Source organism: Bacillus rossius, chromosome 15, assembly GCF_032445375.1.
Source record: "Bacillus rossius redtenbacheri isolate Brsri chromosome 15, Brsri_v3, whole genome shotgun sequence".
NCBI lineage: Eukaryota > Metazoa > Arthropoda > Insecta > Phasmatodea > Bacillidae > Bacillus > Bacillus rossius.
Window position 1 is genome coordinate 45,375,830 of NC_086342.1, and position 27,447 is coordinate 45,403,276.

General features: G+C 39.5%; 1 protein-coding gene across 3 annotated transcripts in view; it reads right to left on the minus strand.

Annotated features, from left to right (window-relative positions):
- The window catches only part of LOC134539562 (E3 ubiquitin-protein ligase goliath-like), a 241,399-nt gene that overhangs the window by 97,676 nt on the left and 116,276 nt on the right, over window positions 1-27,447 (minus strand). For all 3 annotated transcript variants that reach the window (XM_063381703.1, XM_063381702.1, XM_063381705.1), the window contains exon 2: window positions 5,428-5,560. In XM_063381703.1, the coding sequence (XP_063237773.1) occupies window positions 5,428-5,560 (133 nt within the window). The remainder of the gene's footprint in view (window positions 1-5,427; window positions 5,561-27,447) is intronic.

A 27,447-nucleotide genomic window follows, 5' to 3' on the forward strand; every position in this document is an offset into this window, starting at 1 on the left:
GTTGTCGCATCGCGTCCATCGCGTTGTACATACGCAACTCTGAAAAATAAATATATGGTAAAAAAAGCTATAATAAAATAATCTCGTATCTTTCTTTATTCTTTTTTCTAAGCGCTCTAATGGCTTTCGATAGCTTTGTTCTTTTGTGTACGCTGCTTGGTGGAGGTTTCTTCTGCATTTTATTCCTGAATAAATCTCACGCTTACAACAAAAAACATCTAGCTAAATCACTGTGCTAAATAATAACAGAGAATAACCATTCAATTATACGCCGAGCTATACCAAACACGTTATCTTATCTACTGAAAATGAGTACGTTGACCTTCATATCAGTTTCCCGCGAAATCCCGTCTCCCCTTCGTAAACAGCAGACAGCTGTGGCTGGGTGGGAACGAGCTGCAAAAAGTTTGGAAAACTGTCGCAAGGTGTCACTACTGTCCAGCGCGCTCCATAATTCCTCGTATCCGAGCTTGCACGCTGCTCAAATTTCTACAGCTACATTTTTACTTTAGGTCCGACTGCAATAAGCTAAAGACTAAAATAAAGTCAATCATTCAGCCGACATATATGTAGGCGTTTGAATTACAAATGAAAACGCGAATGTTATTAAATTCGCAAATGAATATCACGTAATTTCGTAGCAGCTTATTTATTAAAATTCAAATTGTAGATACGTTAAATTAATAATGATTACAGATAAAATAATGGTCACAGTCATATCTCCCGTGTCTGAAAATTTATCTGCGAATGTTTTACCACTGAATTCTTTATAGTTTTTTAATAAAGCTCGAATTTAAAAAAATTCCCGAAAATCAGCAATAACTTAATTAAAATAAAAAAATTAAAAAATAAATTTTACACCAGAATGGTTCAAATCTTCTCTAGCAGCTGAATCATTAACAAATATATTGTTTTTTTTAATACGATGCTGGTGCACCAATCCCCTTAACACGCTAACTTACTTACTAAGGAAACAAGTATCGTGAAACATTATTTTTGACGTGACAACGTCTAATAAATCGACGAACGCCGGCTGCACGCACGAAAATGTGCCCCGTAACACACAATGTCCCGTTACGCTGTGTCCCGTTACGCTCATTGTACGCTTGCGCCGCATCTATCTCTCTTACACTTGATTGGAACAACCATCGATTTCACTTTTTCGAGGCACATTAAACTTCAAACACTCCCATTCTTTTCCTACTTTTCTTCTCATCGTCCTATCCTTAACAGAATAACACAGATTGGAAGAAATTAAATAGCAAACATGTATAAAAGTTATAGTTAAAATAATCATTTCGTTAAAGTAATAAACATACTTGAATTAATGAGTGCAAATAAAAGTAAAATCATCAATTAAATTGTAGATTTAATTTCACTCCTTTGTATCCATACAAAATAGTAATAATTCAATAAAAATGATTCAATTTTATTCATAAAAGTATGCAATCTGTCACCAATGTTTTGTTATGACGTTGTCACGTTAAACGATCGTCCGTAAACCGACTTTACAAACAACCAATTTATTATTATTATTATTATTATTATTATTATTATTTTCATTTATCTCCGGTTCCAGAGAGAGACGACAAAGCAGTATCCGGACACTGGCAGGAATGGCGGCTAACGGAAATTTTTTCGGGGGGTAAAAGAGAGATATAAAAAAAAGGTATTTGAAAAATTTTTAAGTTAGAACACGTGTATTCAAAAAAAAACTTCCATTACTATTGGCACTAACAAACTGAATTATGGAACTACATTAGTAGCCTTGGCCTAAGTAACTTCTCACACAGTAACATAACTTGTCTTCGCTGATATTTTGCAAATTTTTTCGTAACTTCGGGGAGGGGGGATACTTGCCCCTGTTCCCCCACCCCCTTGCGCCGGCCACTAACGGTCAAGTTTGTGTAAGTATATCCTGTAGTTAGATGCCTCTCAGAAGTCTCGACCGTTATCTGGAGATCAGCGATAGAGTTCCTGGCGAGCGGACACGGGTCCAGTTCCATTCCCGGACAGGAACCACGAAGGGAAGTCACCCTGCTACCCTCGACACCTGCCGCCGCTGTGGGGTGCAAGTCCGTCGTCACACAACGACCACCCTTCGCCTGAAGGGGCAGGCTCGCGTCACTCAGTGTTACATCACTTCATCGCAGTGGCGGATCCAAGGAGGGGCACCACGGGCAAGTGCCCCCCCCCCCCCCTGCTACTTTAATATTGCCGACAAAAATGATGGCTTCTGAAACCAATAAAATATTTTAATTTAATTAATTAATTTCTTGTAGAATCATAACATCTGGTGGTTGGATGTTATGTGTAGTGTGAGTAGATTAAATACAAATTTAATAATTTTAAGACTTTTTTTTCTCTGGCTATTCTGAAATCCTAGAGTGTCCCCTCCGAGGTGAACCTCTGGATCCGCCACTGCTTCATCGGCGGTGCGGATAACAAGTGACAGACTCTGCCCCAACATTACATACTTGTTTTAAATTGTTGGACTGCACTGGTTATTGCATTATTCCTATAGGCCAAGTAAAGCTCACTTAGCGAGAACACGCCTATGATATCCCTGATCAAAACTTTCAGTCAATAAGTAGTTCAAATAATTCACTGTCCAAATGCATTTTAATTAAAGGAGCTGTGGACGTGTGAAATTTTGTCAGTTGTTTGAATTTTACTACCTTCAACGATGCGTCGCGAATATTCTCGGCAACTCGCAAAGTCTAGTCACGTGCTGAGTCAGCGAGGCTGCAGCCGATATCCCGCGCAATTATTCATTACGTCTAAGCAGCTTTGTAGTGTGGACTAGTCGATAAAGGATTGAAAGAGAATTCCGTCAAGAAAAAAAAGTTATGTAAATGTCTAATTTTGCGTTCTACTTTTTCCTTATCAATTCCGGACGAAACGGAAATTTCCGTTAACATATCATGTCCTCTTACCTGTTTTTTTTAAGCATTGTCCCTTGAATTCCACAACCATATCAGGGTGCGGGTACAAAACAATGAACTTCAAGATTTTTTCACCACTCCACTCCATTATTTAGTTCAAAACTATCACTTAAAACGTAGCAGTACGCGATATCCACGCACGGCCTGATAGAATAAGATTGAGGACGTTTCAAATATTCGACAGGATTCAACTCGTCCAGACGAGGCAAACCCATTAGATTTAGTCTTTCAACTCGGACCCTCTATCCATTTCATCCGGGTTGTATTCGTCTCCATTTTGATTCGACATTCGACTTGCAAGCGACTCGTTCGTCACGTCCAGACTGGGGCGACTTTCTGTGAGACACGACATGATTCGCAGATATTACACAGGTATTGAGATGTGAGCTAAAACTGAGATTTCTCAGAAACTAGCAGGAATTTAATAACGCTCTTCTCGGGGCAAAAATCAAAACATCTCTAGTTTTGGAAAATAATTTTTTCGTAATTTTATTTTTTACTTTGCGGAAAAGCCGCGACGTAAGATTTTTATCGATTCTCCATAGAATGTGTGTTTCACACAGAAAGGGGATTTACAGTACAGTCAAGCATTTCCCACAAAATATATATTTTTTTAAATAATAAATTTATCTATTTCCTTTATTTTACACTTTCGACTACAATTTTTTAATTTAATTTTAGATGAGTATTTTAGCTGGATATAATTTACGACTTATTCAGATAATTTAAATGATAAGATTTTGATTAGTATGTAATTATTTGTTCCTGTATCACAAGATACATAAATCAACAAAACCATTGTTTTTTAGAGTGGAATCAGACCTTTGAATTAAACTTATTAAGACATTTTATTAAAAAAATATGGTTTAAACCATTTAGTTTTAAATCACCCAACCCTTTTGAAATCCCAAAGGAATCTACTGTAAAAGCACAAGTTTTTTTTGTTTAGAGTACATTGATATTTCCAAGTTTTAATGTGCGCTGTGTCTATGCAGGTTTCACCTGGGCCCAACTTATCTAGTCTTAGTCTAGTATAGTCAGTGAGGGGAGTTAGTCATGGCGCCAATCGCTGCCATGGCTGGCCAATCCTAGCACATGATGCATGCGACCCTCTCCTGCAAGGCTAACACCTGCAAGCTTAGAGCATATGGGCTTCGGCCTGAGATACATTTGTCTCCCTCCCTAACCCGGAACCCTCCCCAACACACTTAGTTTTAGCTTTGAATATATATACTGTATAGAAGTCGCCAGCCCAGGTTAAAATTTCTAATACGGTTTTGAGGTAGTTGGTTAATTCACCGCCGCAATCGCCACCATCTCTAGGGCATCGACTTGTGGTGGTCCCTAGCGGACAAGTGTCGAACTCTTCAAACACCCCTTACCCCTCCCCTTGAACGACCATGAGTTGCAGTGAATGATTGATGGGGGGTGCGGGGAACGACAGCGGGCGACAGCGCTGCGCTCTAACGTGTAAATAACAACTAAGACGATACAGGGCGTTACGGCAGCGCACTGCAGCGGTGAAGTTCCCAAGCTGCTCATCATACACTTCTGAAAAACGTAGAGTAAATCCTATCCACTCGCGACTTCTATACAGTATATATATTCAAAGGTTTTAGTTAGGTTAAGAAAAAAAATCAGCCCCTGTTTTTACAGTAGTAATTCATTTAATAAAAAAGTGGGTTGTCTGTAAAGTCGGTTTACGGACGATAATTTTACATGATAACGTCATAAGAAATCATTGATGAAAAATTGCATACTTTTTAAGTTTTCAAATATTATTTACAGTTTTTTGCAAATTTAATTTAAATAATTTGTTTAAATATAATCACGAACAATTAGTTAAAAAGCTCGCCTTAACCTGTTTGATATTATAGAAGATTTTCTCGCACGGTGGTTGGCGGGTTCTTGCACGCTCGGCTCGGGCGGAACGTGATAATTTTTCGTGCATGCAGCCGGCGTTCATCGATTTATAAGACGTTATCACTTAAAAAAAGAGAAATTGTGTATGAAAGAGAGAGATGCAGACGAGGCTTGTTCTTGTTGGAAACACAAGCCTCTGGAGCTGTAAGAGGGGGTATGTGTAGGGGTAAGGGTAGGGGTAGGGGTAGGGGTAAGGGTAGGTGTAAGGTTAGGGGTAAGTGTAGGGGTAAGTGTAGGGGTAAGGGTAGGGGTAAGGGAATGGGTAGGGTTAAGGGAATGGGTAGGGATAGGGGCAGGGGTAATGGTAGGGGTAAGGGTAGGGGTAAGGTTAGGGGTAAGGTTAGGGGTAAGGGTAGGTGTAAGGTTAGAAGTAAGGGTAGGGGTATGGGTAGGGGTAAGGGAATGGGTAAGGGTAGTGGTAATGGTAGGGGTAAGAGTAGGGGTAAGGGTAGGGGTAAGGGTAGGGGTAAGAGTAGGGGTAAGGGTAGGGGTAAGAGTAGGGGTAAGGGAATAGGTAGGAGTAGGGGTAAAGGAAGGAGGGAGGGAGGTGGGAGCTCACCTGTTGAGGCTGGGGTAGGGCAGCGTGCCCTGGCGGCCCACGGTGATGTACAGCAGCACCCGGGTGCCGTTGTCAAGCAGCCGCAGCCACTGCTCGCCCTTCCTGCGGGTCGTGAACACTGCCGAGATGTTGCCTGCAACCACCACACGCACGCCCCAGCTCAGTCTCTCTCTCTCTCTCTCTCTCTCTCAGACAACACGATACTACAAGCAACATACTGCTTGAACCAGTGGTTCAGCTGGCGACCCACCTATCCTCATAGCAATACCTTCACGGTCCATCGGTGTATCGGTGGAGTGGAAAACCTCATCTGTATCGTATCCCTTCCTTATGTATACATCATTTACCATTAAATATTGCTTTGTTTTTAAGATACCTACTGATTATTGATAAACAATTTGTGTTCTGATTTGAAAATGGTTTGACAAAATATAAGCCACTTTGTAGCAAAACAGTTATTTATTTAACAATATATATATATGTTTTAAAACAATTCTATTTGTTTCCATTTTTATTATATTTTCTGATGGTTAACTCGATGGTTAACCCACTGGTGGGTCGCGACCCACCGGTTGGGAACCGCTGGGCCTTAAACCATTATAAATAGAAAATTAAATAATTTGACGTTATGCTTATCATGTGCACTGTTAATACAGTAAAGCTATTCAGAAAACGGGTTACAAATAACTTTTCTTTAACTACGGGAGGTACCCACTGGAAAAACACGAAGAATAAACCTAGTTTTACTGTGAACACTTTTTTTTTTTTTTTTAGCTTCATGTAAATGTACAAACTACGGATATCTGTAATTTTACATGAATATTTCTGTTCCACTTACAAAATTAGAAAAAAAATTCAGTGAATGATTCTGGAAACAAAGCACAAGCGATATTTCTTACATGCAATCTTGAGACGTAATTCAGCCCCACGTATTAAATAAATGAAACTGGCCAGCATTGCAACAAATACTAAGCCAAAACACGACATGAAAGACACAGTTGAATGATTAGTGCTACGTGATAAGCTAGTGCCTAACAAGTTTATGTTAGTATTCCGTGATGTTTGCCCAGAAATTCCCGATTAAATGGTAATTTTATGTTTTCCCTGTCTCGCACTGACGCCAAACGCTCTGATACAACTCACTGGATTATTTCTCGGAATTTAACAGAGCTGTGCCAACAATCTGACAAAACTTTTTCCGTAATTTTGAAAAGTAGAACAATCCCTCTGTAGCCTCTGGAATCCGAGGCCGAACATTGTGGAAGGAACCCGAAACTGTCCTCACAGGAGTTCAGACGGGAAGCCTAAGATGTACATCAAGTTCTGTCCCTGCCCGAACACGCCCGAATATTCACCTTCGGCCAACCTCGGGTTTATTTATATATATTTCTCTGTTTATTTTAATGTAGCTATACTAACCTAACTAACCGTCCATAGTGTTTTAAAGTGTTTTAATGTAGCTAACCTAACCGACCACTTTTAATATTTGAATTCATTTTTCCTGCGCTAAAATAAATCAAATCCCGAGTTTGGCCGAAGGTGAATATTCGGGCGTGTTCGGGCAGGGACAGAACTTGATGTACATCTTAGGCTTCTCGAGTTGAGACAATCGCTCCACTCGCGACTACAGGGTGTTCCACGAGGAGTTACCGCCACTAACAGGGCGTCTTCCTTACACCACGAGGAGCAGAATAAATCATAAGTGAGGGTCCTTTTTCCCGATATTCACCGAGCTACTCGACGAATGAACAGCTGACTGCGAATGGGGATGTGTAGAGCACACACAAACACCAATCACTCACGCTTCTACAATAATCAACACAGCCGTGTATATCTACGTAGAGCAACACGTGCGCTGCAAACTGTGCGTAAGTAGACCGAAGTATTTTTTTAAACATATTTTGTACGATTGCTACACGAAATAGTAATGTTCGAATTTAAACAGTACTGTTTATAGTACAAATGAGTTGTTATGCTATTAGTATTTTTTACTAGCTGCCCGACCCGGCTTCGCACGGCTATACTAATGGAAAAAAAAATTAAGCCACATCTCCCATTTACAGTAATGGTAAATTAAAAACAAATCAGTGAAAATTTATTACAATGCTGTATAATGTACCGGAGAGAAAATGAATAGCACCGATGGTTTCCCGACTCGTGCACGCAACGTACAACTGATGTACCCGTACTTCGCTATGGCAGTCTACAGGCAGATCACTCTTGCGCCGCTCATTATACATGCCCCTCCTTGTGGGTACGCCACTGCCGCGCGATGCCCGTTGCCATGGAGACGCAGAAGGCATGAACAATGCAAAATCCTGTTCTCATGCATACAAAGTACCCACTGTTGCCTGGTTTTAACCACCCATGGGATCTAATTTTCGGAAAATGTCATCCTACGTAACATAAGGAACATTACTGTGAAGTTTCAAGTCTGTAAAATATATATACTTGAAAAAAGGGCAATAAAAAAACAAATTAAACACACAGAGAGATGAAAAAAAAACAATAGTTTAGGTTTGCGATTTAAAGTGATAAAATGTATTTAAATACTAATTGAACTCTTATTAGGGTACTGATTGCTTCGTTGTTAATATCACACGGGTGTTTTTTACTTGTATGGGAAAATTAAGAATGATAAGGCATCTAGTGCGTGGCAACAATGTTAATAGGCAATAGGAAATAAACTTCTACCGCCTGCGGCATTGTCAACACACACTTCGTACGTGTACTGCATGTTGTATCTAACCCCCTCCAACGCATTTGATTCTAAATTGGACTTTTATTAAGGATCCCTAATGTTATTGATAATATAATATAGCCTATAGCCTTCCTCGATAAATGTACTATCCAACCCTGAAAGAATTTTTCAAATCGGACCAGTGGTTCCTGAGATTAGCGCGTTCAAACAAACAAACAAACAAACTGTTCAGCTTTATAATATTATAAGTATAGATAATGTTTTGAATCACTCAATAAGTATTGGGAATATGACCTGCATCTATGACATATTTTGTTCCAAATGGTGTAAGGAATATGTAAGTAGCAGCAACTCCTTCAAAATCATCCTAAATATTTTTTAATGTGAGACTGTGGCACACACCACAGAATATATATAGGTCATCAATGTAACAGTATGCTACTGTAAAATTGTTTATTTTATTTATGCAAAACTTTCGCTTTTAGCTATATAGTGATAGGACACTGGTTAGGGTCACAGACTATTGAGTGATTTATCCGACCCGTTGAGGTATAAATATATACATATATATTATACAGAGAATTAAAAATAAAGATTTTTTTTACCATATAAAAATTTCGTATCCACCTAAAAAACTTCAACAATTTGCAAACAATTCCTTAAATTTACGGAAATGTATTCTTTTTTTTCTTTCGTAGTAACTGAAGAATTGTTTCTGAAAACTTCCGTAAGAAAACAAGGATGTGTACTTAAAATAAATGTTCCCATCTACCATAATCTCAAGCTGAGTTAAACTAATTTAAAAAAACACCTTGCAGCCAATAAAACAAAACGCCGAATTTTTTTTTATAGTAACGAAGATTATGAACCAGTGAAAACATGGTTGGTGACTTAATAATGTTTTGTTATTAGAATGAATGTTGTCTTTAAATTTTTCGCATGCAATTTGGTAGCACTAAAGTGCAATTGACTTATAATTAGAGACCTGCAAAATTCGAGGATTCATTCGGTGATAGGCTAGAATTCAAACACATATACCTCTTAGATAATTTTACTGTTGGCTTACTGTTCATCTGGACGAATCTCAACCAGTTATTAACTCTCAACCAAAGAAGGATCGAATCACAGACAAACCAGCTGAGACGACTTACAAGTCGGCAGCCAATGAACTTGCGTTATTTGCCCGAGTGTACAGGGGTATGTGCAGTCTATCCTGAAGGCCATCGAAACCGCGAACTTTGCAGGTCTCTACTTATAATATAAAACAATACTTAAAACAAGCTCATAACACAATTAAATTATTTGGTGTTGTCGGGTCGTCTCACATGAGCCTTTAGCTCCAGGCGTGATTCGCACGCTGTGAACCGCCTGGTAACAGCAGGCTGCACGCACTACAGCCTATAGGCTGGCGCACAGCCTAGCAGAGCAGACACAGAGACCAATCACAGTGTCCGGCAGCGACCGACGGGTCTCTATGAGGGACAGGTTTGTTTGCTCTTACCACAAACGTGTTTGCCAACGGCAAGGCGAGTTTAAAAAAAAAGGGGGGGGGGGTGTTTGTCTGTAAAGTCAGTTTACGGACGATAATTTTACGTGATAACGTCATAAGAAAACATTGACGAAAAAATGCATACTTTTTTAATTTTCAAATATTATTTACAGTTTTGCAATTTTAATTTAAATAATTTGTTTAAATATAATCACGAACAATTATTTATATAAATAAACTGAAATCAAATCAATGTCAATAAATTGTTAATTTGAAATGACGAAATTGGACAAATAAATCAAATTTTTTAAATTGCTGCTTTTAAAAAGCCTGCCTCAACCTGTTTGATATCATAGAAGATTTTCTCGCACGGTGGTTGGCCGGTTCTTGCACTCTCGGCTCAGGCGGAACGTGACAATGAGTCATGCTTTTTCGTTGCGTGCAGCCGGCGTTCATCGATTTATAAGTAGGGACTGGAAAAATTCGCGGTTTCAATGACCACTAGGATAGACTCCACGATTCTCTATGTACTCGGGCTGCTATCACCTGGTCATTGGCTACCGACTTGGGACACCTGTTCACTGCGATTCTTATGATTCGATACTTCTTTTGTTGAGTGTTTGCCATTGGCTCAGAGTCCTTAAAGTAAATTGCGGTCCAATCACTGACGCAGCATTAAGCTAAACGAGTTTGGATTCCAACCTGTCTCGAAAGGAATCCGCGAATTTTTCCGGTCTCTATTTATAAGACGTTATCACGTCAAAAAAATAACGTCGATCATATTCTAATACGTGATGTGGGAAAAATAATGTTTTGTCCTAACAAAAATGGTTTGCGTCAGAAAAACTCTGTATCTTGTTTGGTGTAAAAGTTTGGCTGTACGTATAACAGAATGATCATGCCACATGAATGTTACGTTAAAGCAAGTAAATATTAGGTGCGCGGTAAACAAATAAATAACGTGTTTGCATCAAACAAGTTTTGTTTCCAATCTGACTTTGAGGTGGAGCTCAAGAACGCAGCAGTTAAACGCAGCACTCAAACCCGAGAGATTTAGTGGAGCGCTGACCTTCTAGTAACCTTGGTCATTAGAGACGTCGCGTTGTTCAGGAGCTTTTTCTTTTTGGGTCGAGGTGAGAAATAATGGCCACGGAAGTGTTGATGGTAATTTAAATATCGCTCGCTGGTTTTTTAAGTCAATTCTCCAATGAGCTGACAGGTTGGAAGCCAAAAAGTGGCACACGGCTTGTCCATGCGAGGTTGTGTTTCGTTAAACCTCTTCACCCTTCCTGGACTGATTAACACAGAGTGCTGGCGTAGTGACACTGTTGTTGGTCTTCCAAACACTTTGGTATTTTTTCAGACGATGGCCAAGCACATAGTTAAACAAAAAAAATTTTGGTTGTCTGTAAAGTCGGTTTACGGACGATAGTTTAACGTGACAATGTCATAACAAAACATTGATGAAATTTCTATTTAACCTTTTTCCAATCTGTGTTATTCTGTTAAGGATAGGACGATGATAGGAAAAGTAGGAAACGAATGGGAGTGTTTCAAGTTTAATGTGCCTCGAAAAAGTCAAATCGATGGTTGTTCCAATCGAGTGGAAGAGAGATAGATGCGGCGCAAGCGTACAATGAGCGTAACGGGACACAGCGTATCCGGACAATGTGCGTAACGGGATACTTTTTCGTGCGTGCAGCCGGCGTTCTACGATTTATTAGACGTTGTCGCGTCAAAAAATAGCCAGTCATGGGGACTGTCAACAGAAGTGAAAACTTAAAACTTTGTTTTTAAATGTGTAATATGACATCATTTCTACGTCAAATTACGTTATTATATGAGTACGATGTCAGCATGATATCATTTATACTTACATCGTTTTATAGTCACAACATATGTCAGTGGTATGTAAAAATTACGTAAAAATGCATTACCTAGCTATGACTTACCAGTGATGTCAGACCTAGATCATGTATTCATGTGGTCAAAATAACTTCACTTACTGCTACTACAGCATGTCGGTGACGCGAACCCATCAGTTTTGCCCTTACCAAAAATCGCTCAACGCTGCTACAGAAGCTTTCACTTCAAAAAGTCTACTGCGGGGAAACAATGTAATTACTTCAATGTATATTATACGGAAAGCATTTAACATTAAAATTATAATATTTAATTTATAACCTTATATTCGAGAGTATTAGGATATAAAAACCAGTTCTGTAAAACAAATTATTTTGTGGAATTTCGCTTTCCATCGTTTTATTTTGTGATAGTAAAATAATTTTACAACGTTTTCGAGATTGTTTGAAAGTGAATAGAAAATTAATTTTAGTTCCTATATAATTGTGATACAAATATATATATTTTTTTTCAGTGAAAATTTTATACATAAAATTATAAAACGCAAAACAAATACTAAATCTCAAAGCAAACGCACGTAAAAGTTCAAAATGAGCTAGGATAAGTAAAATGAGATATTTAAATTGCACTGGCTATCCTTCTCTTCCTCGCTAGATAACAAAGGCACAAATCCGTAATCAGGTCCCACAGTTGTCATAACTGGTTTAAAAGTACGTCCCAACCTGCATAACGCAAACCGACTTAATTTATTATCAACTAGCTGACCCGGCGAACTTTGTTCCGCCTTAGAGGCAATAAATGAGCAGAGTTTGGATTTTATTAAATTCAATTTTTTATCAAGATAATAAATATAATTAAAAAATCAAGTATTTTAATGATTCTTTATTGGCCGTGTATTTTGGTGCATGGATTGCACTCTTCATTGAATAAACTTGTGATAGATGACATTTTTTGTTTTATTATCAGGCGCAAGAACAAATAACGCAGATGGTCTTCCGACCCGTGAACATGCCACATATAATTGACCATGGGAAAAACACGGATTTTATAGATTCAGACCACAAACTTTCAAGGATTGGCCTTGTGATTTGCTAATGGTCATGGCGAATGAAAGACGGATCGGAAATTGAAGTCGTTTAAACTCAAACGGCATATCGGTTGGGATCATCGGAATCCTCGGAATGAGAACTTCCTCACCTTCGAATTTTCCTTTGAGTATCGTCGCGTAAATCACATTGTTCATCAATTTACTTACCACCAAACGCGTTTCGTTGCACAGTTTTGGTTGGTTTATGTTTCGAAGCATGATTACTAAGGAGCCAACCTTTAGTCGTAAATTGTGCGGTGGTAAGCCAGGCACATCAAAGGAGTTTAAAAATTCAATTGGATAGTTGGTGGCTTCATCTTCATTTGTTACACAGTCAATATATTTGAATGAATGCAGTGTACCAATGATCCTGAATTATGTAGTTTAAGTCATCTATATCTTTATTCTTAGCCACCAAAATTGCTTGCTCACTCAACCATTAATTATTTTTGTGTTTAGTAATGATGTTTGGGAATACTTTGTGACAAAATTACAGAAATTCGGAGGAAATGAAATCAATGCGCTCGATTCATCGATATATACTCGACCATTACCGATAGTCAGCAATTGCTCAGAGAAATCTTCAGCAGATGTATCGTTCAGCAATGCAACTCTCGTGTTTTTTTGTCAGCTGAAGTTTCTTCACATAGCGCCATAGATTCAATGATTTGAGGCAAGCGTTTATTTCGTCGGCAGCAGTTGATCTTTGAATAACTGGCATTGTTTGACGGAAATCGCCAGACAGTAAAATCATTGCGCCTCCAAAACATCTCTAGTCATTGCTTAGATATTTCAATGTTCGGTTAAGTGCTTCCAATGCACGTTTATGCGCCATTGTGCATTCGTCCCAGATGATGATTTTCGATGCTGATAAAACTTTGGCCATTGCGGAGTGTTTTGCAATATTACATGTTGGTTCTTCAATAGTTTGAAGATTTAACGGCAATTTTAATGCTGAATGAGCCGTACGGCATTCTTCTAACAATGTGGCTGCTATTCCAGAAGAAGCAACTGTAACCGCAATGTTGGATCTCCCACGAACAGTGGCTAAAACTACTGCCAGTTCCACCAGGGGCATCCAGGAAATATAAACCAACATTTCCATCATCAATTGCCTTCATTTATGTATTATAAACTTCTTTTTGTTGGGGATTCAACAGTGGTACATTCATTGGAACTACTAAATCTAATTCCTGAAGATCATATTCACGTTCCCGTTCCAATTCTCGATTAAATGCATCATTCATTTCACGATTTGGCGCTGGCGTTCCTAACCTGACTAATAAATTACCGCACATGAGGTAACACATGTCTTCGATCAAGACCAAAACCGATTATGTATCTCCTCATTCATCTCAAGATCGGGATTTCTTGAACTCACACGAAATGCCCCGACATGGTGAATCGAAATTACGTTTAGCTGTCAGTTGTGTTTTGTTATTCCATGTCAGTTGCGTTTTGATATACCATTTTTAACAAATGAACGGCTAGACTGATGTTTTGACTGATAAATTTTTCGTTTTGCTTTCAATTGCGTTGTGATATACCACTTTTTTTTACACGCTTTATATTAGCTTCACTTGTATGTTTGTTTGTTTGTATGTTTGTAACCGTCTCATTTGGGTACGATTTTGACCCACTTTAAACGGCCAGATTTAATTCAAACTTTGTAGATTTATCGAGGACAGATGACAATACACTAATTTGATAAAATTATTCCATTATTAAATTTGCAAAATAAGATTTTCATCAATTTATATAATTTCACAATATTTAGTAGGCTTTTATTATATCGCGCCAAATACAAACTGAAAGAAAAGAGTTCGCACATTGTAAAGAAAACTATTTCGTTCATCTGCGAACTCTTTTCTTTCAGTTTGTCTTTGGCGCGATATAAACAAAGAGTTCGCACATTGTAAAGAAAACCATTTCGTTCATGTCCGAACTCTTTTATTTCAGTTTGTCTTTTGCGCGATATAAACAAAGTATACTAAATATTGTGACATTTAATTAAATTAAATGTGACATTTAATTAAATGAAAAGTAGAGTAGGTTATGATTATTGTGAACAATACACTTTCTTGATTTTCTATTTTTTAGTTTGGTTTTCTATATAAAGCGTGTTTTTTAGTTTTTTTAAAACTATTATTTATTTTTCCCCGGGGAACAGGATAAAACGTATCCTATGTCCGTCTCCTGGTTCTAAGCTACCTCCCTACCAATTTTCAGCCAAATCGGTTCAGCCGTTCTTGAGTTATAAATAGTGTAACTAACACGACTTTCTTTTATATATATAGATTGAAAATAATTCTGTAAGATACACTCATTAATTTAAAACAGTTTCGTTGCTACACCGCGAGCAAGAGTAAGCACTCGTCATTCGCGTCATTTGTGCGTGACTTTTTTTTTTTTTGGCCTGCAGTTATCGTTTGATATAAAATACCGTGTTGTTGAGTTTACTCAATAAATAAATGCCAATTAAATTGGTCTTGTCCCGTGATTTTTCTCGTAACCACTACTAGCAAGGATGCCACTGTTTAAATTGTTAAGTCCACGCATCTTGGTCAGCGGGTTTGAAACTTCCTCCGAACGAAGACCGCTCCAACAGGTGACATCTGAGCCGGTGGATTGCGAGTCAGTGAAACCGAAGCGCACAGATGCCAGTGTGACGAAGCACCAGAGGGTATGCAATGAGATGCAAACACACGCGCCTTGTGTCCCGAGACGCTGAGAATCACAAACAGAAGGTTCTTGCCACGCCGAGACTTCATCAACCCAGGCAGCGGGGACCTTCCTTGTCGGACACGAGGCCGGTCCTTCGACAAGGACAATGACAAGGACAAGGATACGAGTTAAGGATTCCACGCAGTTACGCCTGCAGACTTGCGGCCGTCCTGCCCCCGGCATCTCTGATGGCCATTACCCGCTCGCCTTGTGATGTTGGCAACACGCACACACCCGTGACAGAAATACAAGTTCGCTCACAGTTCTTTGTTCCGGAATTGCTTCGTTGTTGGTTCATTTCAACGTCCGGGGTTGTCTGCAAAATTTAAGTCACGGAGGTTAAAAAGTTCAAGAGTGGACTTGTGCAATATTTGCCATGTAAATAATTGAAGTTAAAATTATAACTACCACCCACTACATTTTCTCATCTGTACAGCACTATTTTTTCCCCGTTGTAATAGTTAAAATTTTAATTCCTTGCTGTCGTGTTAACATAGGCCTATTTTGTTCACAATACTCAATTCATGATGGTATTTCTAATATTCCTCCAAGCGAGTTCATTCACAGCATCACTTGCACTAACACCTCGTTCTGATCTTGTCACGTTTCTTTGTGAGTGAATTCTATCGTATCATGTACGCGATGCGTACATGTTGCGACAGCAGCTATTCTTAACTTTTTTCCAAGTCCTGTGCGCATTTTTGTAAAGTCCTTGTTTCTGCTACACGTTGCAAGGTCATATCAAACATGTGACACCGTTAAAATGTTTTCTGAAATATAAGATAAATTAATGTAAATACACTACACATTTAAAGGAAAAGCAGACAGCTCTGATCTGAACTCAGTGTATCTTCGGGAAGCCAAGGCGAACATTGCCCAAGCCACGCATAGCTCTTTTGGTCATCGAAACCAAAATTTTTCTTTATAATGGCAGGTAAGTTACACCCACCATTTACACATATAGGGCTTGACACATACTAACATGTAGTCAACACCTGCAATAGATACCTACACAAAGTTTAAAATACTTGAGAAACTAAAAAAAAACCTACAGTAAGTTACAAATTCGTTTTTTTTTTAATGTGCTGCCTGGGGACCAAAGTGAGTGGCCAGTGTAGCCACTCACCACCAGGGGCGCTTGCGTCCTTCGTCATAAATTCAGTACTAGATAAAACACAAGCGGACCACGCGTACACGTGTATATTCCCCGCGTGGTAGACTCTTTTCTACTCTGTCCAACTCATCATCCAGACCATCCTCTGTCTCCTGTATTCTCCTACACTTATTGCACCCCGCATGTCAGAGCCCAGGGTTTTCCCTGTGTCTGTGCAGGTTTCACTTGGGTCTAACCTATCTCTAGTTATAGTCTGGATTTAAGAGTGAGGGGACTTAAGTCATGGCATCGATAGCTGCCATGGCTGGCCAATCCCCTCCTAGCTCATGATGCATGTCTGATTCCAGCATGCATGACCATGCGTATAGGCTTCGGCCTGAGACTACCTAATTCCCTCCCCAACCCGGACCCTCACAAATACACTTAGTTCTAGTTAAGTTAGGGGAAAAAAAATGTCATTTATGAAGACTATTACCGAAATGTAATGAATAAACAACTTTTAAAGTATAATATACAGCATAGCAGACTCGTAATGTTTATTATCGTTTGTGTGAAAAACGTTTCATTGAAACATCGCACAGAATAATCAGATAGAACCAGATGTTTCTGTGGGGGGGGGGGGGGGGGAAAGAGAGTGAGAGATACTCCGTACCTTTATCTCCCCAGGAGGCCACTGAAGCCAATGCTTCTCCTGAAAAGATAACATTCAATTTCGCTACCTTTTCATAATAACAGAACTTGCAATACCAACGGGATTTTCCAGCTTATTTTCCCCCCCATTTTTGATGTAGCAGTAGATAGGACGAGATCAAATCATCTAGCAATTTCATTTTCTTGAAAGTCTCTGCACCTTTAAATACGCTGCTTTTATTGATATATGTTGCTAAATCATTAACAAGCGAGCGCGCATTTTTATCCATCTCGATCCTGTGGATCACTCCCTGTTTCTTCCGCCCGTGGACTCCACAGTTGGGGTTTACAGTTGGGGTCCACAGTTGGGGTCCACGGTTGGGGTTTCGTCGCGTCTGAGATCTCGTCTCGTATGTCTGTGATACATGACTGGACCAACCCGGAGTTGGGATTGCACCTTCGTTTCATTTCACAGCATCGTCCAAGAGAGGCCAGTTCTCTCCGTTCTTAAAAAGTCTCGTTGCTGTATACATAACTGGCTATTACAATTTAAAAAATAGGTTTTCAGGAAGATAGGGCGTATGGGTGTGACAGCCAACAGGAAAACTATTATTACCCCGTTGTGTAAGAGTAAGAAGGAAAATCGATTAGCCCTTTCAAAGGATGAACGAATTTATAACAGAGCAATGATCGATACATCTGTATTATGCCTATCACTGAATCACGCCTCAAGCACGTAGCTCGTAGCTCTACTCCAGCATGTCAGAAGTGCTGCAGTGTGACAGCTTTCGGTTATAAATTATTGTCCGCTGTGACAATGGTCGAAAATGGACGATAGCGATAAAGTATATACTCATGCACAGTGCTTATCTTAATGCTCTTATCGAAAATTCATAATCCATCAGCGTTAAATATTAAGAACGTGTGTCCATGCTTGTGAATGATCAGCACGCGGGCACGACAGTGGTACCACACGACACGTGATAAACTGCTGACAGCGCTTTCACGAACGTTGAAAACAACTTACAGCGACTTTATTTTTAAAATTCGTGGTTGTCGTTTCAAGAACTTTAGTAGAAGTTTACGTTAGGAATTTTTGACGTGATAACGTCTTATAAATCGATGAACGCCGGCTGAACGCACGAAAAAGCATGACTCATTGTCACGTTCCGCCTGAGCCGAGCGTGCAAGCGAGAGCGCGGAACAAGCGATAGAGAGGCACGATCGGCTTGTGACGCATCTATCTCTCTTCCACTCCGTCGGCCGATGCGTCCGAGTAGAAGAGAGACAGCGGCAGCACACAACCTGCACGTGAACTGTTTTGTCAACTGTTTATAAAGTGAAGCGAAACGTTAATGTGGTTTCCATTGTTTGTTACAACAATTGTGGCAAAAAAAAAAGTAATTAATTCTTGCATTTTAAGAATTTGATTAGCGATATAATCTCATATATTTGTTTTTTGATTATTAAAAAAAAAGTAGCATCGGTCGGCGAGTGCAGTAGTAATAGGTTATGTTACAATTTAGACTAAAAAATTATTATCTCATATAAACGATCGTATAAAAAGTCAACTGCTTTTATTTAGTATTCAATGATGAAAAAAATGTAATTTTCTATTAACTCCTTTGTATTATACAAAATAATGATAATTCAGTGATAAATATTCAATTCAATTCATAAGGGTATGCTATTTTTCATCAATGTTTTCTTATGGCGTTATCACGTAAAATTATCGTCCGTAAACCGACTTTACAGACAACCCCCTTTTTTTGTTTCAGAAACACCATCCCTTCTTCCACGCGATCGGAGCGTCAGCGCAAGTCAGGGAGTATGCAAATAGCGGAAGAGCGGAAGACCACACACACAACAGGGAAAGTGAGCATCAATCAAGGCATCCCCGAGTGCAGATGAAATCCAAGCGCGTCTATAATCGGCGTGTGACGCCGGCTGGGAATGACAGCTCGTCTGTCACTGTCAGCTGTCAGCAGAGCGCCCTACGCTCAAAACCCCTCAGCACGCCTGGCCGAGGTCTCTGCAGTAACTTCACTTATTTCCAAGTCAGACACCAGGAGTACTGTGCTTTGATGCTAGTAGAATAATTCAATAGGTCCGACAACAGGGTTTCGGGTTAGGAGCCGCCATCTTCGACTGTGACGTTACGGCGGCCATTTTGGTGTGAAAATTTCCACAAAAGTCCTTAACCAACTTCTTCCTATTTCGAAGAAAAATTTCCCTTTTTGAGGGAATAATTCCCTTTTTGAGTGGAAAAAATCCCAAATTATCTATAAGGGTCAAATTTCCTCGGAGACGAACAATATTCGACTTCATGCTCCGAACCTTGTTGTCTGAATGCTACTGTAACTTTGTCTTCAACACTGAATCCTACATACATGCTCCCTCACGCCTTCTTGAGCACACTTAGGTAGTACAGAGCTTAAGAATCAAACTTCTCAATATATCAGAGTGGGTATGTTTGCTAAAAGCATTTATAATAACAGTTTTCGTATTTCGTTTCTGAACTGCATTTTCGGAAGACTTAAAAGGGCTAAAACGCGTAATTTCAGTTCAATTTTGAGGCATTAATCGCCCTGTACAGATTTTTGAAAGTACTCAAGGGACTTGCATTAAACCTTTATCTTCATTTCTTCGATACATAAAAAATTGCTGTTGCCAATCAAATTTCACAATTGAGGTGGTTGCTGCAATAAGGGCCTATGAAACCATTGGCCCTTTTCGGGGAGAATACAAAAATGAATTCTACATATCTTAATCTCTATGGTCACCAAATATTATCCAGTAATTTTAATTTGTTGTGTTGGTATGAAAAGTTTTATGTGTTGTTATAATCCTTTTCTGAAGAGAACCATTTTAATAGTTGAAAGTTTTCAGATAAATAGATTACCTACTATTTTTATGTGTTTGAGTATTAATAGTTGAATTTAAAATGAGTGAAAGTATGTTAAGTGAACAAAGAACTGTTCTGGATTTAGTGAAAAAAAAAAGAGCTAAACATAAATGTATTGACCAACAAAAAAACTTTGCACCTTGATATCTCAGAACATTGTTTTGGAGCATGGGCCCTTATTGCAGCAACCTCCTCAATTGTTCTATTCACGACGAAAATATTGTGCGTCAGTCCACAGTCTTTTCCTTAGAGGCGATAGAGCGCTGTAAGTACCAGCGAGAATCGAACAAAGAATCCCACCTCGCCAATACAAATATGAATACACCCCTGACTAGGCTGGCTCCTTTAAGCAAAAGATAATTCAGTATCTATTTTTGTCTCTTTTCTTTGACAGATTTTTAACATATAACAAAAATGATCATAACACCAGAACTTCTAATGGCTTCCATAGCTTTCGTGGCCTGTTTACAGACATCCTGTCGACGAAACAAGAGTGCTTGGCATTTTCGCAGGGAAGCACAATACGGCGTTACTTCCACACCTCGTCTTCCCGAATTCGTCCCAAACTGCAATGTTTCTTTCATCGAAAACGAAGTGTGCCTATGACGCATTCTCGGCGGGACAGCCACATTAGTTGACTAGTCTATTTTTGTAAGATAACGCAAGGATTCTGGGATCAAAGAGTTTTGGGACTAATTGTTGTGTTTTGACAAATCCACTTTCTGTTGACAGGTTTGCTTATCTTTATCGCCTGGTTCACATTGATAGCATTGTTAAAGATAGCGATTCGCTGTCAAAGCAAGTATTTTCGCGTGACTATCGCTTTCAGGCACACGTTTGCAGCCAGGAGCGGGTCCTATTTGGTCTCCTTCCTAACATTAAACACACATGTCTAGAATAAATAGTTAAGAATTTTGGCATGAAATATTTTCTACTAACGCTACGATTACACTAAAGAAAAATTGATAATTTTGAAAATAAATAACCATTTGAAATGGGGTTCACTGTTCTGAGCCACCATCACCAAACGGGAGAAACGCCGAGAAGATATTTCGCGCCAGAAATGTTTCGAACCGTTAAAAGTTAATGCTAGCTCCTAAATTGTAAACGTGCTCCAGAGTAGCCATGCTAATGTCGGTCCAGAGAGAGTGGTAGTGACTTTGGGCAGCAGCGCAGTCACTATACGGCTCAGCGCTAGAGCCAGAGTTATCATTGCAGCAAGTCTTACGAGACAGTACGCTAGCAAAACAGTACTCTGGACACCACAATATATTTCTCCCCATAAAATATGATGCATTAACAACATACATATATATATATATTATTCACAAATAAACTACTTTGCTGTCACAACAAAATATTTGATGGCTACACAACTATTTTATCAACACAGAGGAAAATATATATATTGAGTCACTAAAACATTGTTTTGGTGACGTTTCTAAACACGCACTGGAATTTATTAACCAAAATCATGAAACTTTAGTACTGTACATGTTGACGTAGTTATAATAAGACTGAATGTTCACGCTGCCAGGGAGAGGATTGTTCGCCAAAGTTGTGACTTTTTTTTTTTTTTTAACTGAGCACTGACCCATCAAAGAAATGGCGTAGGACGCCGTGAAAGAGGCACCTTCGTAAGCAGAGCTCCAAAAGAGCGTGTCATGATTCGACCACTGAATCACGGACACCACGGAGCCTCTGGAGAAAGAGTAGAGTAGAGTAGAGAGACTAGAGTAGAGTAGAGTAGAGTAGAGTAGAGTAGAGTAGAGTGGAGTGTTGTTAGCCGACCTCCGCGGCTAGTCGGATGCACACCGGCTTACGGCGCGAGGGGTTCTGGGTTCGATTCCCGGGCAAGGCATGGGTGTTAATCTACGTACGGATATTTGATTGATGATATGATGATGAAAGGCTTCGACTAAGAAAAGCCGTATAGTGCTGGTTGTGGGCCCAATAACAAATAAAATAGCCAGTCATGGGGACTGTCAACAGAAGAGAAAACTTAAAACTTTGTTTTTAAATGTGTGACATGACATCATTTCTACGTCAAATATACGTAAGAAAATGATTTTGGTATTATATCAGTACGATGTCAGCATGATATCATTTATCCTTACATCATCTTTTAGTCACAACATCAGTGGTATGTACTAATTACGTAAAAATGCATTACCTAGCCATGACTTACCAGTGATGTCGGACCTAGGTCATGTATTCACGTGGTAAAAATAACTTCACTTACTGCTACTAACTTACAGCATGTCATGATGCGAACTCACACGATTTTACCCATCCACATGATATAGTAGAGTATATACAATGTATAAGTGTATATGAACGTATACATGTACACAGGCCGCTGCGATTCGCCAGTCTGGCACAACACGTCACTAGCATGTCGGTGACGCGAACCCATAAGTTTTTCCCCTACCGGAAATCGCTCAACGCGGCTAAAGAAGCTGTCACTTCAAAAATAGAGTGGCGTGACGCGTTGTTACCGCGGACAAGATCCGTGCCAGGAAACGCAATGCGACCCCGGCAGAAGTCACGTCGGGCGGAGGCATGGATGCAGTCGAGACACAGTCCAGGGGCGAAGGGAAAGCATGGCCCAGGTTCTGCAAGTCGTCCTTCTGGCCACCCAGCATTGCGGACTCCAGGCCGGCTTTCAAACCCACCCGACTGTGGTCTGTCGCCGGGCGCGGCGAAGCGATGTGATTGGCCGGCTTGTCTGGCCACTCTGAGCGCGGGGTAAAGTATTTTATAAAGACGTATAACTAGAGACCTGCTAAATTCGCTTATTCATTCGGTGGTAGGCTAGAATTCAAACACATATACCTCATAGATAATTTTGCTATTGGCTTACTGTTCATCTGGACGAATCTCAACCAGTTATAAACCCTCAACCAAAGAAGGATCGAATCACAGACAAACCAGCTGAGACGACTTACAAGTCGGCAGCCAATGAACTTGCGTTATTTGCCCGATTGTACAGGGGTATGTGCAGTCTATCCTGAAGGACATCGAAACCGCGAATTTTGCAGGTCTCTACGTATAACCTTGTAGGATTTAGGAGGATATTGGTTCAATTCCCAATGAATGCACACATTCAAAACAACAGAGTAACATTCCACCTAAATGACACCAAGAAGACTGACCCCACCACTAAGGGACATACATTCAGCCATATTTGCCGACATATTTGTTTTTTTCCCGACAGCCTCTATAACCTCTAGAACACAGTAGTGGCGACCGCCATATATTTCCCACTTATCCATAAGTGCCATAGTGCCCACCGAACGACACTCAACAGTCATTCTGGCAGACATCTGCATCACAGTAGGGACTGCATATAAGGTCGAAGCTCGCCGGTGCTTCTAGCGCGGCGTCGCCCCTGAGCGCAAGGCTGTGAACCGTCGTCGTGCATGGGACCACCTTTACACTTGAGCGGTAACCGTAACATTAAATGGCAGAGCAACGAAGACAACGGTGCAATTCAAGGCCCTCGAGTGGCTTCCAGAATCTGTACCAGATGTTTCATGTAATAATAATAATAATTTATTTCCCATTTTTTTTTACACTTTGTTAACAATATTCACTTAATTAACCAGGAAATTTAGCACTCGCGAAAGCAAGCTTGTATGTGAGTGCATCTAGTCACTTCAAATTACATGCGGTATTTTGATGATTGTAAACATTTGTAAATGTATAATAACTGAGAAATAAATATATAAAATATAATCTAAGAAACTTTACTTTAGTTACATAAAGATTAAAGTTAAAAAGAGCAATTTATTAAAATTCTATATTATGTACAAACAAAAAATATAAATTATTATAAATTATAACATTGTTACATGAATAAATGAAAATATAATTAAATAATCATTAGTATTTAAGTAAAGTACAGATACAAAGTTATAACAATATATAAAACTTACTTAAATACTAAAGCCATCTCTTCATCAGTTAAATTATGTAACCAAATATTAACATATTTTTTAATTTGAAAATAATTAGTTTTTAGTTTTGCAGAAGAATAACAACAATTTTTGGAAGCTAAAATTCTAAAGATCTCTGAGATATTGTTTTATGAAATTGAGGGATTTGTAAATTTATATTCTGTCTGAACATTTATTCTGAAAACACGCATTTTACTCACGTTCACACTTCTGAACTTAGTTTAAGAGAACGAAATACGTAAATAGAACCACTCGTCCGTCTCAGCATATTCTTAAAATGCTTTCCGTGAAGAGACGTCACTCGGAAATCGCGAGCAATTTTCCAACCGCGTGACTTATTAGGTATTATAAGTTTTACTTGCGACATCAGAACACGTGAATTTTCTCGTTTCCCAGGTAAGATTTTACTCGTCATTGGCAAGAACTGAAAGACCCACAATTTTTTTTTTGTATTTATTGACTTGTTCTACTTAGATACCAACCGTAAACTTGTATTTAAAAAATTGATTGAATAAGTCATATGCCGCACAATGTTTCAACGATAATTATTCAAGGTTGTAGAAACATTATAATGTTTCAGCAAGTTGATGTAATATTCATAAAAAAAAATACATGTATGTATCAAAATCTAAATTAATGAATGCTGTACGTAGTAGTAGTAGTAGTAGTTGTGGTGGTGGTGGTGGTGGTGGTGGTGGTGGTGGTGGCAGTGGTGGTAGTGGTAGTGGTAGTGGTGGTAGTAGTAGTAGTAGTACGAAGTCCGAGGCTGTTGGAAGAAGACAACCACAGAGCAGACTGCAAAATGCAGTAGTACGAAGTATCGGAACTAAACATTACGAGTTTTTGTGTCGACCTAGTTGTAGTTTTCTAAAATACAAACGGCAAATGAACGGTACAAACGCGGAATTCATGAAACCAAGCTAGCTTATTTTAATGGCTTGTTTGAAATGCTGTGAACAATCATGACATCAGCAAATGAAAGGTAGAAAAACGGTGGTTAAAGGAACATAAGAATTGTACTCAAGCCTCTAAGCAATGAGATCAAAAGGAGGCACTAACGGGAGAATAACGGGAGGATAACGGCTTGCCAGAGTACCAGTCCGTGTTCCCACAGCGAGAGGCAGTGGGCCGTGGGAAGTAGACTGGAGGGGACTCGCGGGAAACTCGACCTTTCCCGCGAAATGTCGGAAACTTCTCGGACCAAATGGCATAGCACGCAGTAATCTAACAGCCTTAAGAACAATATATTGTGCTTGCTGCGTAAAGGGGGTTAAGTCCAAAATCATAGTTTTGAGAAAATCGCGATTGAATATTATCATTTTTCTTCAAGTCAGTTTTTTTTTTTTTTTTTTTTTTAAGCTTTATTAACTGCTTTAGAACTTTGGAAAATCATCAATTGTTTTAAAATAATGTCTCTAATCTCCCTTACAATTTTAAAAGTAAATAATTCAATATTACTATGTATTAACCATTTGTGACTTAACCCCCTTTACGCAACAAGCACAGAATGCACATAAAAAACCTAAATATTAAAAATAAAACAAATTAAATACGCAATAAGTTTTACTATCTCCAAAATATTTTTTGGCAAAATATGCCAGGCCCCTGCAGAGCGTACAGATAGTGAAACATATGTGTTATGTTGTATAAAGTATGTAAGTTGCATAATCTTTCCTTTTATTTAGTTGAAGGTGCTGCCTGGGGCCAGAGTGAGTGGTTAGTGTAGCCACCCACCACCAGGGGCGCTTGCGTCCTTTGACATAAATCCAGTCCTGATTAAAATATAAAGCGGACCAAGATTTCAAGTGCCGCAACACTCTTTTCTAATATATATATATATATATATATATATATATATATATATCGACTGGGCAGGGTCTTCGTTTAACAGATATATTTTTTTAAACAGTAAACATAAAAGTTCTCTGCAGACTACCAATCAGTTGTAAGAAACCTAGTATACGATCCCAAAAGGTAAAAAAAAAAAATAAAAAAAAAATGGAAAAATGTTTGGGAGATATGGCAGCGCGTCTAATAACGCTACAAATCACTATCTGTAGCGATAGCTCCTGGAGCTGATACGCAAGCTATCCAGTAGCGATACGAACTGCACACAATTTAACCCGACTATCTTCGAGTCAAGCGCGACGCTCGCTGGTGCTTCTAGCGCGGTGTCTCCTCTGGACTGGCGCGCAGTCTTCTCCCAGTGCATATGAGCGGTGACCGTGACATTATATGGCAGAGAAATGAAGATAAAGGTGTAGTGCAAGTCCCTTAAGTACTTTCAAGAATCTGTACTGGTTGTTTTACGCCTAAAATTTACTCTGAAACAAACGTTTTAGCCATTTTAACTCTTCTAAAAATACAGTTTATGAACTTAATCCGGAATCAAAAGTTCTTTTCGGCCCTCGGCGAACTCTTAAATGCTTTTCGTAAGCAGACCCCACTCGTGATATGTTATGTAGTTTTGAAACGCGTCGTTTTCCCTGAAGCCCTGCGCGCCGTGTGTGTGCCCGGCAAGGCCTCGCTGGTGTTAATGCAGCCTGATGGGCGGCTCTGGCAGTTGAAAGAACTCGCACAGCAGCGCTAAGCGAGGCTCTTACCATTCCCGGCTCATCTGACCCAGTGGCTGGCGCAGGTTTCCTCCTGCGAGAAGAGAGACCTAAGATGTACATCAAGTTCTGTCCCTGCCCGAACACGCCCGAATATTCACCTCGGCCAACCTCGGGATTTGTTTTATTTTAGCGCAGGAAAAATGAATTCAAATATTAAAAGTGGTCGGTTAGGTTAGCTACATTAAAACACTTTAAAACACTATGGACGGTTAGTTAGGTTAGTATAGCTACATTAAAATAAACAGAGAAATATAAATATATATAATAAACCCGAGGTTGGCCGAAGGTGAATATTCGGGCGTGTTCGGGCAGGGACAGAACTTGATGTGCATCTTAGGCTTCCCTTGCGAGAAGTCCCGAGCACAGGCCTGCAAGTATGTGACTAGACCTGTTGTCACCCTGCAAGTATGTGACTAGACCTGTTGTCACCCTGCAAGTATGTGACTAGACCTGCTGTCCCATGGTCGAGTGTACGTGGTACAATCGACATGGAACGAAATAAAAAAAAACCAAAGTCGAACCTCATGAACAGGAGTTTTATCGTCGGGCGTCAGAACACGCGGCAATCTGAGGTCCATTCCCGGCTATTAGCTTTGTAAGTGGAAAATGTGGCGGACGTTGCCCTGAGCCTATTCATTGTCTATGCTTAGGGACTGGAAAAATTCGCGGTTTCAATGACCACTAGGATAGACTCCACGATTCTCTATGTACTCGGGCTGCTATCACCTGGTCATTGGCTACCGACTTGGGACACCTGTTCACTGCGATTCTTATGATTCGATACTTCTTTTGTTGAGTGTTTGCCATTGGCTCAGAGTCCTTAAAGTAAATTGCGGTCCAATCACTGACGCAGCATTAAGCTAAACGAGTTTGGATTCCAACCTGTCTCGAAAGGAATCCGCGAATTTTTCCGGTCTCTATCTATGCTCCATA